This window comes from Pleurodeles waltl, chromosome 12 (genome assembly GCF_031143425.1).
Source record: "Pleurodeles waltl isolate 20211129_DDA chromosome 12, aPleWal1.hap1.20221129, whole genome shotgun sequence".
NCBI lineage: Eukaryota > Metazoa > Chordata > Amphibia > Caudata > Salamandridae > Pleurodeles > Pleurodeles waltl.
This window is the reverse complement of record NC_090451.1, coordinates 650,679,808-650,698,867: the sequence shown is the minus strand read 5'-3', so window position 1 is coordinate 650,698,867 and position 19,060 is coordinate 650,679,808. Positions and strand designations below refer to the sequence as shown.

General features: G+C 47.2%; 1 protein-coding gene across 1 annotated transcript in view; it reads right to left on the bottom strand.

Annotated features, from left to right (window-relative positions):
* Positions 1-19,060, bottom strand: part of KLHDC9 (kelch domain containing 9) — a 38,111-nt gene extending 19,051 nt beyond the window's left edge. The window contains exons 1-4 of the mRNA XM_069218278.1: positions 19,005-19,060; positions 15,512-16,023; positions 13,377-13,545; positions 5,231-5,429 (exon numbers count right to left, since the gene is read on the bottom strand). Of these exons, the coding sequence (XP_069074379.1) occupies positions 5,231-5,429; positions 13,377-13,545; positions 15,512-16,020 (877 nt within the window). The 5' untranslated portion in view covers positions 16,021-16,023; positions 19,005-19,060. The remainder of the gene's footprint in view (positions 1-5,230; positions 5,430-13,376; positions 13,546-15,511; positions 16,024-19,004) is intronic.

Below are 19,060 nucleotides of genomic sequence, written 5' to 3'. Positions count from 1 at the left end.
TATGGTGATTAGTAGGGTGGCTGAGGTCCTTAGCCTTGAGCTACCTACTGTTGAAGTCAGGTCTAATCTCCTGACGGAGGAGCTTCAGCCTGGGCCTTCTATGTCGGAACCTCTTCTCCCATTTAATGAGGCCCTCACTGATGTCCTTTTGGGTACATGGTCCAAACCCACCACAGGGGCTCCTGTGAACAGGACTATCAGTCGCCGCCATCGGCCTGCGCCGAACGTCCCAAAATTCCTGTCCCAACATCCTACTCCTGAGAGTCTTGTAATCCAGGCTTCCTCTTCTTCTGGCGCGTTCCCTTCTGCACCCCCGGATAGGGAATCCAAAAGACTGAAACAATTTGGTAAGAAGTTGTTTTCCTCCGCCAGCCTAGCACTGCGGTCTGTGAACACCGCATGTCTTTTGGGCCGTTATTCCCACTTACTGTGGGATACGGTTGCGCAAGTCCTGCCGCAGATCCCGGAGGAGGCCCATGCTATTGTCTCCCAAGCAGTGAAAGATGGGAGAGACGCAGCAAAGTTAACTATCTGTTGTGGGCTGGATATGACCGACTCTCTGGGCAGATCGGTTGCGACGATAGTGGCCTTACGGAGCCATGCCTGGTTAGGTACTCCTGGCTTCTCGGGGGATGTCCAACTGTCACTCATGAACATGCCCTTTGATGGAACCCGACTCTTCGAAGACAAAGCAGATTCAGCCTTGGAGAGATTCAAGGATTCCCAGGCTACGGCTTGGTCCCTTGGACTTTCCTCCGTCACACGCCCACCACAGTCCACTTTTCGTCCCTTTCGTGGCCACGGAAGGGGCGCCCTGTTGCGTCCTCAACCCAGCCACCGTGCCATGCATGCTGGATAGCCTATGGGTGGCCGTGGATGTGGAATCCCACGTGGCCGTGGGACAGGGAACCAGAGGTCTGTCCAGTCTGCCTCTGCCCCCGCTGCAGCCTCCAAACCTTCCTAGTCGGTCCCCTCACTCCCGCCCAGTTGGTGGCAGGATCCGCCATCACCTGCCCCACTGGGAACATATCACCACGGACGGGTGGGTTTTGCAAATAATTCGGAAGGGCTACTCCCTCCCTTTATAATCTGCACTACCGCACATGCCACCATCCTTCCATCATCTTCCAGAGGATCATTTGGTGCTTCTCCGCCAGGAAGTCGCGGCTCTCTTGGCCAAGAGAGCTATAGAAAGGGTCCCTGTGCCAGAAGTAGGTTGTGGTTGTTATTCCCGCTACTTTCTGATACCAAAGAAGGACAAAGGCTTGCGTCCTGTCCTAGATCTTCAGGACCTGAACTACTTCCTCAAGAAGAAGTTCAGAATGCTCACCCTCGCTCGGGTTCTGTCTGCCTTGGACCCAGGAGAGTGGATGGTAGTGCTGGACTTGCAGGACACTTATTTCCACATCCCCATTCTGCCTGCCCACAGGCGCTACCTATGATTCGTGGTAGGTCACGAGGACTTTCAGTTTACCGTGCTCCCTTTCGGCCTTACCAGTGCCTCTCGGATGTTCACGAAAGTGATGGCAGTGGTTGCAGCTCATCTGCGCAGGTTAGGGTTCTGAGTCTTCCCCTACTTGACGACTTGCTGTTGAAGGCGTCTCCTCCCCTGACAGTTGTCTCCCACCTTCAGACTATGGTGAACCTCCTGCACCAGCTGGGGTTCACTATAAACGTGCTGAAGTCACACCTGACTCCCTTTCAGACGCTCCCTTTCATGGGAGCTGTTCTGGACACGGTGCTGTTTTGGGCTTATCCTCCCGTAAAGCGAGTCCAAGACATTCAGGCTATGATTCTGAACTTTCAGCCTTGATCTTGGGCTTCGGTGAGACAGACTCTGAGGCTGCTGGGCCTCATGGCCTTCTGCATCCTGCTAGTACCACATACCAGGTGGCATATGCGGGCTCTGTAGTGGGACTTGAAGTTCCAGTGGGCGCAGCATCAGGGAAATCTCTCTGACATGGTCCAGATCTCGGAGGGAACTGCGAAAGACCTGAAGTGGTGGCCTTCGAATCCCGATTGGGTCAACGGCAGATCCCTCTCCCACATGGGAGAGGCAGAGATCAGTGGCCTCTGGTCTCCGGCGAAGTAGGGACTTCACATAAATATGCTGGAGCTCCAGGCGATCAGGCTTGCATTGGAAGCATTCCTTCCCTCTCTCAAAGGGAAAGTGGTGCACGTGTTCACAGACAACACTACTGCCATGTGGCACTCCAACAAACAAGGCGTGGTAGTGTCCTGGACCCTTTGTCAGGAGGCACTATGCCTCTGGACATGGCTGGAACATCAGGGCATTACCCTGACGGTTCAACATCTGGTGGGCTCTCTCAACGCCAGGACAGACGAACTCAGCCGCCGACGCAGTGTCTATCACGAATGGCTTCTCCATCCGGAGGTGGTTCAAAGTCTCTTTCTCAAGTGGGGAGAGCCTTGGTTAGATCTGTTCGCCTACACAGAGAACGCGCATTCTTAGCTTTTTTGCGTTTGGAGTTTACAAGGCGGCACTTGCTCGAAGACGTTTTTCGTCTCGAGTGGACCTCTGGCCTCCTTTACGCCTTCCCGCCTATCTCTCTTCTGCCCACAGTTCTCAAGAAAATCAAGTGCGACCAGGCCCAAGTTATCTTGGTGGCTCCGGACTGGGCTCGAAGAGTGTCTTATCCAGAGCTATTGAGCATGTCAATTGATCCTCCACTCAGACTGCCTCTTCGGGCGGATCTTCTGTCACAGCAGCAGGGGACGGTCCTCCACCCGAACCTGTCCAATGTCCGCCTTCATGCATGGAGATTGAGCGGCAACAGTTGACGGCATTTGCCCTTCCACCTGAAGTCTGTAATGTTATCTTGGCAGCCAGGCGTCAGTCGACTAAAACTGTATACACCTGTTGTTGGAATAAATTTGTGGCATGGTGTACCAACAAATCTGTTGACCCCCTTTCTGCCCCTCTTTCAGAGGTTCTTCTGTTCATTTTTTCTTTAGCCCAGCAGGGCTCTGCGTTGGGCACCCTTAAAGGCTATTTGTCTGCAATTTCTGCCTTTCTTAGGCTTCCTGATCAGCCCTCACTCTTTAAATCTCCTCTTGTGAGTAGGTTCTTCAAAAGGCTCACCCACTTATTTCCTCCCACTCCCTTCATCATGCCTCAGTGGGATCTTAATCTTGTACTTACTTACTTGATGTGCTCCCCCTTTGAGCCAATACATAAATGTCCCTTGCGGTTCCTCACATTCAAAACTGTCTTTCTCATTGCTATTACCTCTGCTCGCAGGGTGAGTGAGCTTCAGGCCCTTTCTTCAAAGCCTCCATATTTATCTGTACACCCTGACAAAGTGGTGTTATGCACGAGAGCTTCCTTCCTTCCTAAGGTGGTTACACCATTTCATGTAGACCAGTGCATCACATTGCCTACCTTCTATGCACCCCCCACATCCTTCCCATGAGGAGGAGACCCAAAAAGAGTGTTGGCGTTCTACCTCAATCATACGAAAGAATTCCGGGTGGCGATCAACTCTTTGTTGGCTATGTGGGTGCGAAGAAAGGGAAGGCGGTGCAAAAGCGTACCATCTTTCGAAGGGTGCTTCTTTGCATCAAAATGTGCTATGCTTTGGCAAAAAAGCAACCTCCTGACGGTTTGCCGGCTCATTCTACCAGAGCAACTGCTGCATCCACTGCATTAGCACGCGGAGTTCCTGTCCTGGATATCTGTCAGGCAGCTACGTGGGCATCCCTGAACACGTTTGCTAAGTATTACTGCCTGGATAGTCCGGTCCGTCAGGACAGCTACTTTGGTTGTTCGGCCCTGCAGGACTTTCTAGTAGGATCTTGGTTCGCAGCCCACCACCGAGGATGGCATTGCTTGGGTATCTATTCTAAGGTAAGGAATCTGCAACTAGAAGTCTCTATCAGATGTACAAGTTACTTACGGTAACGAAATATCTGGTAGAGACATACTCTAGTTGCAGATTCCTTACCGCACACCCATCCTCCCCGCTTGTGAACTGATTTCTAGGGACAGAGATTCCCTCTTTCAGGTCCTTAGCTCTGGCGCACCAATATCGGTGTTCTTAGCCGCTCTGCGCTCTGGCGTGGAAAGTCGTTAAAAGAAACTGACGTCACTGCGTGAGGGCGGCACCTATGTGTTACTCCCGACGTCATCATGGTGACCACGACGCCTGCGGAGTCGACTGATGCCACCTACCGACGCGCAAGGGTATTGCTCTAAGAAAAATCCCTGGATCCATTCTGACGCCTGGGCGAAAATTCTAAGGTAAGGAATCTGCAACTAGAATATGTCTCTACCAGATATTTCGTTACCGAAGGTAAGTAACTTGTACTTTAGTGAAGAGAGGTGAAAACGTTATATAGGCAATCCGTTCTACTCAATTGCTTGTGAATTAAAATCCAGGACACTTAATTTGCAGATAATTTCCAATACAAGGTTAACAAAAAAAAGAAAAAAATACAATTTGTGCATTGCAGGGCAAAGGCATTTATAGGCCATTCATGCCGTTCACAGATATCACACCACACAGCAACACATCCCATTGCAGCCATCTAGGGAGGCTACACGGATGCTGGGTGATGTAATACATGCACAGATAAGTTATGATTTGGACACTGCAACACTGTCTAGACCACCTGTCCTGAACACTGCACAAGAGCCAAAACCATGCACTCATGCACTAGAAAGAACACTTGATCTGCCAGATGAACACCACGCTACCTGTCATCTATGAAAATACTTCCAGTACTGCACCTGTGATGAGACACAAATCCATCTCTGGAACTAGCCACACTATCTGACCACAAATTAGATCAAAACAATAACTGTCACCTCTCTTTTCTGATCAAGGGAACAATGGCAAAATCTAGGTAGGAGTCTCATTCTTGGGGGGGGGGGGGTCCATCTTTTGAACGTCGTCAAGAATAAATGGAAAACCAAAGGTCTACTCCACTACTGCAAATTAAAATTTTTTAAAAAAACAGCATACCCCTGGCCAAATGAAAACCCTGAATCTCACTTCAACTCATAGAATGCTGATTCGATGTAAAAGTTCCCATCTTTAGCACTTTTTTTTTTTTTTTTTATACAAAATGTGTATTTCTTGACCAGGAGTGCTGTGATTTGTATTTTACTGGCCCATTTGCTTGGTAACAGAAGTAGGTAATTCTCTTTATTCTATACTATTTTATTGATATCCTTAAAATCTAGGTCCGAAAATAGAATATTACTCACTTGTATCATAGATGTACAAATCGTTGCAGATGGCGTCTCTCCCCTTGGATAGTGTTTCTCCACCGAACACCACTGCAAATGGGCCGACCATGGTGCACGAGTGGTGTCTGAGTCCTTTAGGTGCCTCGCGAGAAGTGCCGTTGGAGGCAACTAGATATGACAGCTGTTCAGTCAGCTTAGGAGCATGGATAGTGTCCACCTGGATCAGAAGAAAACACAGATCAAGATGAACTTTACCGCCTGGACAGAAGCAAAGAAAAGGAACATGACTGTTGGGGAAGGGAGATGTCCAAAATGTAAGTCGGCCATCTGAATTAAACCAGCAAAGTTGCTCATTTGGATTAAATGAGCATTGTAGGAAACTGCATGTAGTGTTCTTGCACCAGGTTAGAATACTGAAAAAGCTTCCTGAACTTTAAACTCCTTCTGAAACATTGAAGTGGTACTATTATGTTTGGTCTGCAGCAGAAATAGATCTTATTAAAATCTGGATTTGAAAGAACTGACACATTTGATCTCAAGCTTAATGCAGTAAATACAGAGAATGAAGTAAAATAATCCCATGTAAATGTACCAGATCTCTACATGCCAGGGCTATCTCTTCTTGGTTTGCATTCATCAAAGTCCATGTCTGGCAGAATTACATGGGTTCTTGACTCTTTATTCTAGGCCTCCAGGTAGAGGTCAAGCCATTGAGAAGGCCAACAGCACTTTTACAAATACTTCAGTTTCTATTTATTCAAAATGCAATGGTTGTATACATTTATTGTTTTATCTTGTTTTTTGACATTTTCTAGCTGCCTGTTTCTGAAAACATCTATTACATACAGTACCATTACACAGAGAGTGCTTTTGGTAAGCCCATTGCATATCATTGGTTGCCTGTCTTGTTAGTTTCATTTGCTTTCTTATTTAGTGCCTTTACTTCCTTTTTCTTGTGTGTGTGCGCCTCCCCTGAAGCATACGTTTCTGCCACTGTTTTGATTGGATGATTTGTATCCTTACAAGGCTAACTTTCAAAGAAATGTAAAAAAAAAAATTCTTCATTTTTTTTTTTTCTTCAGGATTCTATTAGGTGCATGTGTGTTCTTGCTGTTTTAATCATTTGTTGCTTCTCCCTCAAATCTCAGCCCACCTGCTCTCTGTGTGCCCCAACTCTTCCCACAGCTTGTCACTTGCTTTCCCTGCCCACCTGCCTCCTTATTCCTCTTGGATTTTCTTTTTCATTTTTTAACTCCTCTACCCACCACACCTCTCCGCTCCTCCCTTCCCCCAAATGACACACTGTTGCTCCCCAACACTTTGTGGCGCTTAGGTGCTCCCCAACTCTATGAATCTCTGATACTACACCGCTATTCCCCTTTTACTTCTTCAGGGGATCTGGTAACTTCAATTTAGTACAGGGCTGGTCCCTTCACTACAATATGCTTCTGATGGATACAACTACCTGTGGATTCCTCACCTCATGAATACTCCCATGGCGCCAGCATTCTACGGAAATCTTCTTACTAGTCTCTGCACGTCGACGAGGACGTCACTGTCTCGCACGCGACGCCGTCTGACGTCATACAGGCAATAAGAGGTCCTCGACGACGTGCGGACGTCAGTTCCCTTTTTTCCGTGCATTCGAAACGGTTATCTTCGAGGGAGCAACTGTTACTCTTGCGGTTACAGTGTATATCTTGCTGCGTACTCTTTCTCTGTGGAAATAATGTCGCAGAGAAAGTCTGGATTTAAGCCTTGTCGTGAGTGTGGAGGCAAGATGTCGGTGACGGATCCTCATTCCGATTGCCTTTGGTGTTTGAGCTCCGACCACGACGTCTCGACTTGTGATTCATGTCAGCACATGAATCCGAAGGCCCTTAAAGAACGTGAGGCGAAGCTGTTTATGGCCAAGTCAAAGGAGAAGCATCACAAGAAGTCTTCTCCAAAACATCGGCGTCATCGAAACTCCCGGCGCCGTAGAGAATCTCGGCGTCATTCAAGGGAGGCTCGTTCCAGGTCTCCGGATCGGCGCCGAAAGACATGGGAGGTCAGCCCCACGGTGACGCCGCATCCTTCGACGCCGTTGCCCTCTCCGGCGTCACCAACTTCGCCTGGACAGGCGTCGGTGATTGAGGTATTGGAGCCTCAAGTGTTTTCTCCGGCGCAGACGCCGAGGCCGGAGTCGGGGTCGCCTCCGAGACAGGCACCCCAGTACCCGGCTTTTCCCACCCCTGGAGCCGATAGTTCCGCATTCTTGAATGCGATGTATGCCATCTTCCAACAGATGGCTCCAGGGGGTGCTCCGGCTGGGCCTTTGGCCTTTTCTTTGGGTGATCCTGCGCCTCTTCGGCCGGCACCCTTTATGCCCTTTCTCCCGTTTGGGAACGTGGGCTCGGCGCCAGTGTCGGCGCTGGTGGCCGCTTCGGAGGGATTGGCCCCAGGGATTTCCATCCCGTCGACGTCGAGATTTCGGCCTGTGACTCCGGTGGGTCCATCTGTTTCAGCTGCTCTTCAGTCGGCGCCGAAGTTACCCGTGGCGCCGGATGCGGCGTCGGTGGCTTCGGAAGATCGGCGCCGATTTCCGACTTCGGCGGAGGCATTGTCGACTCCGCGGATTGAGCAACGACTGCATTCAAGGAGGCGTGCTCTCCGGGTACTAGAAGAGCAGGAGTACCAACGAGCCCTAGAGGAAGGAGAGCTAGAGGACTCGGGTGATGGGCTGCGTGGACTGGAGTCGGCCAGTGGGCTGGACACTTCCCCTGAGTGGGACCTTTCGTCCCCGGGGGAATATACTGAGGAAGCTGCTTCCTTTCATACAGTGGTACGGAAGGCAGCTAGTTTTTTGGACCTGCCTTTGCCGGTGGTGGAGGCAAAACAAAACCTTTTGACGGAGGTGTTGCATCCGGCCTCAGCCGCGGCGGAGCCTCTGTTACCTTTTAATGACGCTCTGCTGGATCCGGTTTTAGAGGTGTGGAAGAGGCCGGCATCTTCCCCAGCAGTTCACAGAGCCGTGGCCAGGAGGTATCGGACGGCTCCAACTGATCCTGGTTTCCTATCTAGGCACCCTACGCCGGAGAGCTTGGTAGTGCAGGCCTCCTGTTCGTCCAAGTCAGCGCCTGGTTCTTTCCCGACGGTGCCTGGGGACAGAGACTCAAAAAAGCTAGAGGCGCAGTCGAAGAAGATTTTTTCATCCTGCAGTCTGGCGTTAAAGGCCACTAATGCGACCTGTATCCTGGGGAGGTATATTCATGCTCTGATGGATGACATCTCCTCTTCGTTTACAGAGCTTCCCCAGGGTCTTTTGTAACTTGTCTCTGATGCCCAGGCTGCTGCGACCCAAATTATTCAGACGGGACTGGATACCACCGACTCGGTAGCCAGAGCAATGGGCACAACTGTGGTGGAAAGGAGACAGGCCTGGCTCCGTAACTCGGGCTTTTCGGCAGATGTACAGTCCACATTGTTGGATCTCCCGTTTGATGGGGACAAACTGTTTGGGGCTAAGGCTGATTCGGCCTTGGAACGTTTTAAGGAGAGCAGGGCCACGGCTAAGTCGTTGGGACTCCAAGCTCCTTCTTCCACAGCCTCTTCCAGATTCTTCAGGAGGTTTCGTGGATTTGGGCGTGGCTCTTCCTCCTCTTCCTTTCGGGGAAGATATCAGCAACCTGCCTCTTCCCACCCCTATAGATCTTTTAGGGGGAGGGGTAGGGTCCGCACCAGGGGAGCCTCTCAGCAGCACTCTGCCTCTTCCTTATCCTCTGGCGGGGTGCAGCAGGGGAAGCAGCCTTAGGCTTCCACCATTTCCCACTCACTCCTCTCCTGTAGGGGGAAGATTACAGCATTTTCTCACCAAATGGGAGACTGTTACGTCGGACACTTGGGTTCTCAGTGTTGTGGGAAAAGGCTACACCCTTCCCTTTCGGGATTTTCCGCCCCTCATCCCGCCCCGCCCTTCGTATTGTTCACAAGAACACCTCCTGTTGCTAGAACAGGAGGTAGAAGTCCTCCTTTTAAAGGGCGCGGTGGAGTTGGTCCCGGAGCAGGAAAGGGGTCAAGGAATTTACTCAAGGTATTTCCTGATTCCCAAGAAGGATGGTCGTTTGAGACCAATTCTGGACCTGAGGATCTTGAATTGGTTCCTCAAGCAGGAAAAGTTCAAGATGCTGACCCTAGCACAGGTGCTTTTGGCGTTGAACATGGAAGACTGGATGGTGTCTGTCGACTTGCAGGATGCTTACTTTCATATCCCGATACTCAAGTCACACAGGAAGTATCTCCGGTTTGTGGTGGGATCGCAACACTACCAGTTTGCGGTCCTTCCGTTTGGTCTTACTTCAGCACCTCGAGTCTTCACGAAGGTGATGTCGGTGGTTGCGGCAGAGCTCAGAAGGAAGGGGATAGCAGTATTCCCTTACTTGGACGATTGGTTGATCAAAGCCAAGTCCCCGGAGCTTGTGTTGCGTCATCTGCAGTCAACAACCCAGTTGTTGTTCGACCTGGGCTTTTCGGTGAACGAGCCCAAATCTCACCTGGAGCCCTCTCAGCGCCTCCTGTTCATAGGGGCAGTACTGGATACAACATTGGGTCGGGCCTTTCCTCCGCCTCAGCGGATTCAAGATATTCAGGATTTGGTTCCAATGTTTCGAAATGGAGCGGTAGTTCCAGTCCTCAAGGTCCTTCGTCTGCTCGGTCTTTTTGCCTCCTGCATTCTGTTGGTCACGCATGCTCGCTGGCACATGAGGGCTCTTCAGTGGTGCCTCCGAAGGCAGTGGTCTCAACACAGAGGGGATCTAGAGGGTACTGTCAAGATCTCCAGAGATGCTGCTGTGGATTTGAAGTGGTGGATTGCAAGCAACAATCTTTCACAAGGAAAGCCGTTCCAGCAGTCACCACCAGTGGCCACAGTCATAACGGATGCTTCCACTCTAGGGTGGGGAGCTCATCTGGGGGATCTGGAGATCAAAGGTCTTTGGTCTCCAGAGGAACAGATTTTTCACATCAATCTGTTAGAGTTACGGGCTGTACGTCTGGCTCTCAAGGCCTTCCTCCCTTCCCTTCGTGGTCAGTCGGTACAGGTCCTAACGGACAATACTACCACGATGTGGTACATAAACAAGCAGGGAGGAGTGGGTCGTACCTTCTCTGCAGAGAAGCTCTTCGACTATGGTCCTGGGCAAAGGACCATCGGATTTGCTTGATAGCAAACCATCTGGCCGGAGTCTTGAACGTGCGTGCGGACAGTCTCAGTCGCCACTTCTCGGCAGACCACGAGTGGCGTCTCCATCCAGATCAAATCCGTTTAATCTTCCAGAAGTGGGGGTTTCCTCGGGTAGATCTGTTCGCCACTCGAGAGAACGCGCATTGTCCGTTGTTCTGCAGCCTTCAGTATCCGATGCAGGAAGCGTTGGGGGACGCGTTTCAAATGACCTGGTGCGGCCAGTTGCTTTACGCGTTTCCTCCCATACCCTTGATTCCTCGAGTATTGAGGAAGATTCGCCAAGACCGGGCTCTAGTAATCTTAATAGCTCCGGATTGGCCAAGGAGGGTGTGGTACTCCGACCTTCTCCAACTCTCAACGTGCCCGCCGCTCCGTCTCCCTTTCAGGGCAGACCTCCTCTCACAGTCGCAGGGGCAGGTTCTACACCCCAACCTCCAGAGTCTGCACCTACATGCCTGGAGATTGAACGGGGCAACCTGAGTTCCTTCTCTCTCCCGCCTGAGGTAGTGGATGTTATATTAGCGGCCAGGCGACACTCCACTAAATCTATCTACGCTAATAGGTGGTCTAAATTTGTTGCGTGGTGTGGAGAGAGGCAGATTGATCCTTTACATGCTCATCTATCGGACGTTTTGTCTTTTGCTCTATCTCTGGCGCAGAAAGGTTGTGCAGTGGCTACCATTAAAGGTTATTTATCGGCCTTGTCAGCCTTCATATGTCTTCCAGACCAACCATCTTTATTTAAATCCCCTATTGTTATCAGATTCTTGAAAGGTCTTCTAAATCAATATCCTCCAAAGCCATTCGTTATGCCGCAATGGGATTTGTCCTTAGTCCTGACTTTCCTTATGGGGTCCCCTTTTGAACCTATGCATTCTTGCCCCTTGAGGTATTTGGTTTTAAAAACAGTCTTCCTAATAGCTATAACATCAGCAAGGAGAGTGAGTGAGTTGCAGGCCTTATCAGTAAAACCCCCTTATACAACTTTTTATGGGGATAAGGTGGTGTTGAGGACCAAGGCTGCTTTCCTCCCGAAGGTTGTTTCACCCTTCCATTTGGCTCAGGCAATTACTTTGTCCACGTTCTATCCTCCGCCTCATCCTTCCAAAGAGGAAGAAAGACTGCACCGTCTGGACCCAAAGAGAGCGTTGAGCTTCTTTATCGATAGAACAAAGGATTTCAGGCTGGAGGATCAGCTGTTTATTGGATACGTGGGCAAGAGGAGAGGAAAGGCAGTCCACAAGAGAACACTATCCAGGTGGGTTGTTCTTTGCATTAAAATATGTTACTCTTTGGCAAAGAAGGATCCTCCTGAGGGCATTAGAGCTCATTCCACCAGAGCTAAGTCGGCCACTTCGGCCTTAGCCAGAGGTGTTCCTGTGGTCGACATCTGCAAGGCCGCAACTTGGTCGTCCCTTCACACTTTTGCAAAACATTACTGTTTAGATTCTGAGGTTAGAAGGGACGGCCATTTTGCACGGTCAGTGCTGCAGGATTTCTTGGTTTGACCATTTAGGCACCCACCGCCGGGCGTGGTACTGCTTTGGGACTCTATTCATGAGGTGAGGAATCCACAGGTAGTTGTATCCATCAGAAGAACGAGTTACTTACCTTCGGTAACGACTTTTCTGGTGGATACATTAGCTACCTGTGGATTCCTCACGGTCCCACCCGCCTCCCCGTTGCCTTTATGGTCTTGCCAAGTAATCCTTGAGTGTGCTCCTCTTGGTCTTTGAGGGTGCAATAGATGTGTATATATATATATAATATATTTATATATATATGGGTATATGTGTATATATCTTTATGTATATACTTGGTGTGTGTATATATTTTAAAAGAGAGAGTTTTATATATATATATATATATATGTACATAAAAAGATTTACAGTTATTCATACAATGTGGTGTATTTTTACAATATAATGGATGTTGCTTTGTTCTTTCATTGCATTGCCTGGTTGTTCTCATGCACGTAAAAAATGATTGGTACTGACGTCCGCACGTCGTCGAGGACCTCTTATTGCCTGTATGACGTCAGACGGCGTCGCGTGCGAGACAGTGACGTCCTCGTCGACGTGCAGAGACTAGTAAGAAGATTTCCGTAGAATGCTGGCGCCATGGGAGTATTCATGAGGTGAGGAATCCACAGGTAGCTAATGTATCCACCAGAAAAGTCGTTACCGAAGGTAAGTAACTCGTTCTTTTGGCATCTGCCATCTCCAAACAGTAAATAAATTTAGAAAAATGGCCTCTCCATCATGAGTTTGTGAAGGCGTGCACGGTGACCCGTGCGGTAAAAATAATGTATGTTTTATATGCAGGTGCATGTCAGCTTTTGCAGGAAACAATGGCAAAGCCAAAAGGTCAGTTACACTCTTTCAATTGTGACATCCATTTTGCTTTGGCTGCAACAATCTGAAAAGAGAATGGTGAAGAGTATGGAACTGCTACCTAGCACAGTTCCTTGGCCATTGACTATTCCGTAGCCGCTAGAAATGCGCCCAGAAAACGACTCGAAATTTGGGTAATATAAGAGGAAATTAGTGCATTGGTACCACTTTCCATGTGTTATCCATTCCTGTATATGGAAATTAAAAATGTGTAATAACAAGAGCATTATGGGAAATGACAAATGTGCTAACTGGGGTTGACTGAAAGCAGTCAATGTGGGCACAATTTGATTTTATAGAAACTGCATTGGTTGCATGCTGGGTAATTTGTGAAATCGCAGTGCAATACACATTGAACAATAAAATGGTCTCTTAAACGTCTTAAATTTTGAACTAACATTATTGACAAAATTGCTTCAAGGCCAAAGAGTCCACTGGTTAAAAATACAAATGTAGACCTGTGTTACAGGCAAGTGGATAGGGAAGGGTGTAGAGTGCAATGTTTGTTACAGATGTGTCCTTTTTTTCCAGCACAAGGGTCTCCACTCACATGCATTTTGTCCTTGCCCCAGTGGCCTGCCATCTCAACATCTGAGGAGTCTCGACCTCCGAACACCAGGAGATTGTAACCAGCGTCTTTCCCGTCTCGGCCCTTGCTGTGCAGCAGCATGGCACAATGTCCAGATCTTGAGGCTGTTCTGGATGGCTCCTCCTTGTACCTAACAAAAGCAACAATAAAAAATTATGAAATGGGTTGGCTTTTTTTTTTCTTCAGGTTTTACACTGCTCATCCTTGTTTGAAGCTTGGACCTTCGGCCTCTCAGCCTGTTGTGGATGCTCTACTCCTAGCAGCACAGAAAAGCCACTTGCGAGTGTTTCAGAATATCCAGTCATTGGCTCTTGATCATTTTACGATTTTAGTTTTGCATGTTACGGTTGTTGTTTACTTTTTACACAGTCTTATAGCTGTGGTTTGGAGACAGAGCTTTAAAACCCCTCCCTCAATTCCCGCCTCACGTATCTGACTGCTCCCCACCCGCTTTTTTAATGTATTTATTTATGTACTTTTATGCAGAGAATTTGGCAGCAAAATGCTGTTGAAATGTCCGCTTTAAAAGCACCTTTGAGCTACTGCTATTTTTTTTTTTTTTTTTTTTTAATTTACAGATATATCTAAGAGTTATAAATAAAAATATGTTGCCTGCGTCATTTTGTAGGTGTGCTTGATAGAGCATGCACGCATCTACAAACTGATGTGGTCGCATCACTGCTCCTTTTAACTTTTTATTTTGGCTTTTTTTTTTTTTTTTTTTTGGGCTCTTCTATGCTGTACAGCATGGCTAACTCCACTGGCAAAACCATTGGGTCGCAGAAGCCCAAAGGAGAGACGTGATGGCTTTGCCAATGCTTCTTTTAATACTTCTTTGTGAGAAGCAACTTGTACTGCTTTCGTCAGTTGATTTAGGCTTGTACCACCCTGGGCAGAAAGCAATGGCCAGTGCTTTGGTATAGAGAGTCTTAAGTGCCCAAAATATCCTCCAACCAGTGGCATCTTCCCACTTGTTCTAGTGACAGACTATTCAATACAGACCGGCATTTGTACAAAAATTAACCACAGCACGACTACTTATGCACAGACGATAAAAAAAAAAGATATAAAAAACATCAAAGAAGTATAGTATAACATGTGGGAACTGGTGGATAAGGAATTCTGATGACGGAATGTACTGTCACAGCAGATACTGAATGTCATTTTTCAAGTTGGGGGTAACAGCAAGTAGACATTACTGAAATTCAAACCCTTAGAATTATATTTGATTAACCATCCACAAATGTGTATGTTGTTAAAGTGGGATTCTGATTTGATGCAACTGTAAGGAGATCTTAAGTCTACATACATATAATTTCAGGAAAGGTCTACCAATGGGATTAATTTTGGAACTAATATCTATATATTATTTATATCAGGGTTTCAGTCACCAGCGAAGATAAATCAATATGGTTTTCTAATTTCATTCCTGCAGTCAAGTTGTGGCGTCTCAAGTCATCTTTAATATGAAAATGGTGTAGCTTGGAGTTTCATGACTACATAAAGGAACTTGCCATCAGCATTGTTCCTCAATATGTTAATGGAACTTCTCAGTGGCTTTCAATATCCTTCTGATTTAGACAGAAGAAAATGTATTGGATAGAAAACCCTGGCATACCTTATAAGTCATATGAATTGATCTTTAGACTGTCAGGTTGCAGGCAGATCCCTTTAAATAGTCATTGTGTAGGCAATTCATTTACACCATCTAACCGTTTGGAAAAGACAAGGCAGTGACAACGACCAGGCTGCATGCTTGTACTAGAGCCCCAGCCAATGCCATAGTCTTGACAGTAACTAAATAATAGTCCTGAGAAGTGTTGTATCTCTCATTTTCCTACAATTTCAGGTGCACGTTCAGGCTACTAATGCCTTCATTACCTCCTATTCACTATAGATCTGTAATGCCACTGAATATCATCTTAGAATCATGTATGATTGACATGTGCACATTTATTGCTAAAGGCTTCATCTCGAAGTTCCCATCTGTGGATTTTGAGGGTTACTATCCAGGTCAATACATTATAACTTCGCACTGTAAGGTATTTATCCTGTAAACAAGGAAATGGGTTCGGCAAAGGAAGCACACAACTTACCAGTAGGTTTTGGTTTTGGCATTAACTCGGAGGGTGTAGACGCTGGCATAGCGCCGTTGTGTGCGCAGCCCACCTTCCCTCCCGACGACTCTCAATTCGTGATCGGAGACCTTCGTGCATGTGTGGCTGCTGAGACCCACCGGCGGGTCGTTGGATGCGCCCTCACTCCACGTGTCCCAGACCTTGCTCTCCGTATCAAAGCTGAACACGGAGGAGACCCTCTTGGTGCCATCCCATCCTCCCACGATGCATAGGCACCGCCCTCCGAGGGCCGCGGCATCATGGTGGCTGCGGCCATGCCTGCTGTTCTCTGCCACTTGCTCCACCGACTGTTGTGCCGCGTCAAAGACCACCACGTCCGCCAGTGGGACCGCCTTGGGGCCTTCTGTTTTTACTCCACCAAAGACGAACAGCTTGCCTTGCACCACAGTGCATGTGTGATAAGCCCGCGCAAAGAGATCATCATGCGCCACGGGCTTCCAGCCCCAGCTGGAGTCAGCTGTAGACATGTCCTATTGCAGCAAAAGGCAAGAGAAGAGATTCGTTTTTTCCATGGGATTTCATCTGACACAATTCCACACATAATATAATGACCTTCCACAACAACTGATTAATAAACCAATTAGTTTATTTTATGGCAAGGCCTCCCTATTTCTAGATACAAAAACATGTATGTGTAAAGTGGCATTTCATAAATTTCACAGTACGTTCAGCGAGTGTTTCCCACAATCTTGCTTTCAAAGCATAACAACTTCGCTCATAAAAATGCAAATGGGCACGGTTAAATTTGTCTTGCTTGCAAAGGTACATTTATCTTGCAGTCACAAGTTGCCAAGATTATTTTTACCATTTCACAATTATTTATTAGTTTTATGATGTAGAGAATTAGTGGTTGTTGAGGGGGCTGGACTTGCGAAGCTGTCTTTGCATGGTTGATCTTTATAGGACGCCCTATTCAAATAAAAAAAAAATCATTGAGTCTGGCAGAGTTGTGTCTTGTTTATTGGACTTCGTATAATTGGATGTGGAGCAGTGTGGCACAATGGTTAGAGCGGCAGCCCCTGATGCAGAGACCTGGCCTGACAGGGTTCGAATCCCACCTCTGCAGGAAGGACCAGATAATTCTCGCCTTGGTGCCTACTCTAATTAATGGATCCCACTCTGTAACTCTGGGCAATAGCTTGCTTAATCTCTACAGCAACTTTATAGGATGCCCTGTTCAAATAAAAAAATTGTGTCTTGTTTATTGGACTTCCTTAATCTCTACAGCAACTTTATCTGATGCCCTATTCAAATATAAATAAAACCATTGAGTCTTGCAGAGTTGTGTCTTGTTTATTGGACTTCCTACATTTGGATGTGGAGAAGTGTGGCACAATGGTTAGAGCGGCAGACCCTGTTGCAGAGATCTGGCCTGACCAGGGTTCAATTCCCACCTCCACAGGAAGGACCAGATAATTCTTGCCTTGGTGCCTAATCTAATTAATGGGTCTAACTCTGGGCAATAGCTTGCTTAATCTCTACAGCAACTTTATAGGATGCCCTATTCAAATAAAAAAAATGTGTCTTGTTTATTGGACTTCCTTAATCTCTACAGCAACTTTATCTGACGCCCTATTCAAATAAAAAAAAAAAAAATTGAGTCTTGCAGAGTTGTGTCTTGTTTATTGGACTTCTTACATTTGGATGTGGAGAAGTGTGGCACAATGGTTAGAGCCCTGCTGCAGAGATCTGGCCTGACAAGGGTTTGATGCCCACCCCCACAGGAAGGACCAGATAATTCTTGACTTGGTGCCTAATCTAATTAATGGGTCCACTCTGGGCAATAGTGCGCTTAATCTCTATAGCAACTTTATAGGACGCCCTATTCAAATAAAAAATATCATTGAGTCTAGCAGAGTTGTGTCTTGTTTATTGGACTTGGTACACTTCAATGTGGAACAGTGTGGCACAATGGTTAGAGCGGCAGACCCTGATGCAGAGATCAGGCCTGACCCCAGGGTTCAATTCCCACCTCTGCAGGAAGGACCAGATAATTCTCGCCTTGGTGCCTAATCTAATTAATGGGTCCCACTCTGGGCAATAGCTTGCTTAATCTCTACAGCAACTTTATCTGACGCCCTATTCAAATAAAAAAAAATCACTGAGTCTTGCAGAGTTGTGTCTTGTTTATTGGACTTCGTACATTGGGATGTGGAGCAGTGTGGCACAATGGTTAGAGCAGCAGACCTCTAATGCAGAGATTTGGCCTGACCAGGGCTCAATTCCCACCTCTGCAGGTTCTCACCTTGGTGCCTAATCTAATTAATGGGTCCCACTTTGTAACTCTGGGCAATAGCTTGCTTAATCTCTACAGCAACATTATAGGATTCCTTATTCAAATAAAAAAACGTATGTCTTGTTTATTGGACTTCCTTAATCTCTACAGTAACTATATAGGACACCCTATTCAAGTAAAAAAAAATCATTGAGTCTTGCAGAGTTGTGTCTTGTTTATTGGACTTCGTACATTTTGATGTGGAGAAGTGTGGCACAATGGTTAGAGGGGCAGACCCTGATGCAGAGATCTTCCCTGACCAGGGTTCAATTCCCACCGCAGGAAGGACCAGATAATTCTTACCTTGGTATCTAATTAATGGGTCCCACTCTGTAACTCTGGGCAATAGCTTGCTTAATCTCTACAGCAACTTTATAGGACACCCTATTCAAATAAAAAAATCATTGAGTTGTGTCTTGTTTATTGGACTTCCTTAATCTATACAGCAACTTTATAGGACGCCCTATTCAAATAAAAAAAAAATCATTGAGTCTTGCAGAGTTGTGTCTTGTTTATTGGACTTCGTACATTTCAACCTGGAGAAGTGTGTCACAATGGTTAGAGTGGCGGACCCTCATGCAGAGGTCTGGTCTGACCAGGGTTCAATTCCCACCTCCACCGGTCTTGGGCTCAATTCCCTTGGACTAGATAATTCTTGCCTCAGTGCCTAATCTAATTAATGGGTATAACTCTGGGCAATAGTTTGCTTAATCTCTACAGCAACAATGTTTTCTTTGATATCCTATAAAATTGCTGTAGAGATTAAGCAAGCTATTGCCCAGAGTTATACCCATTAATTAGATTAGGCACTGAGGCAAGAATTATCTAGTCCTAGGGAATTGAGCCCAAGACCCGTGGAGGTGGGAATTGAACCCTGGTCAGACCAGATCTCTGCATGAGGGTCCGCCACTCTAACCATTGTGACATGACTGCTCATATTATTGAAGTCAACAATTATAATGTTTCTAGCCAATAAACCCATCTCTTGGATAGAACTCGCTTTTTACGACCCAAACCATGCAGATCGCCACGGGTGTTAAAAACGAACAATTATTAAAACGTTTTTGTTTTTCAGAATCGCGCAGATCCCTTCGTGAACGTCTTCCTTTTGATCCGCACGTCATAAGGCGCTACAATTGTGGAAACTGATGTAAAACGCACAGAAGCAGGTCTCACCTGGTAAGAGTCCCTGTTTGCCTGGTTACCGCAGCAACCCGCGGCCCTTGGCAACC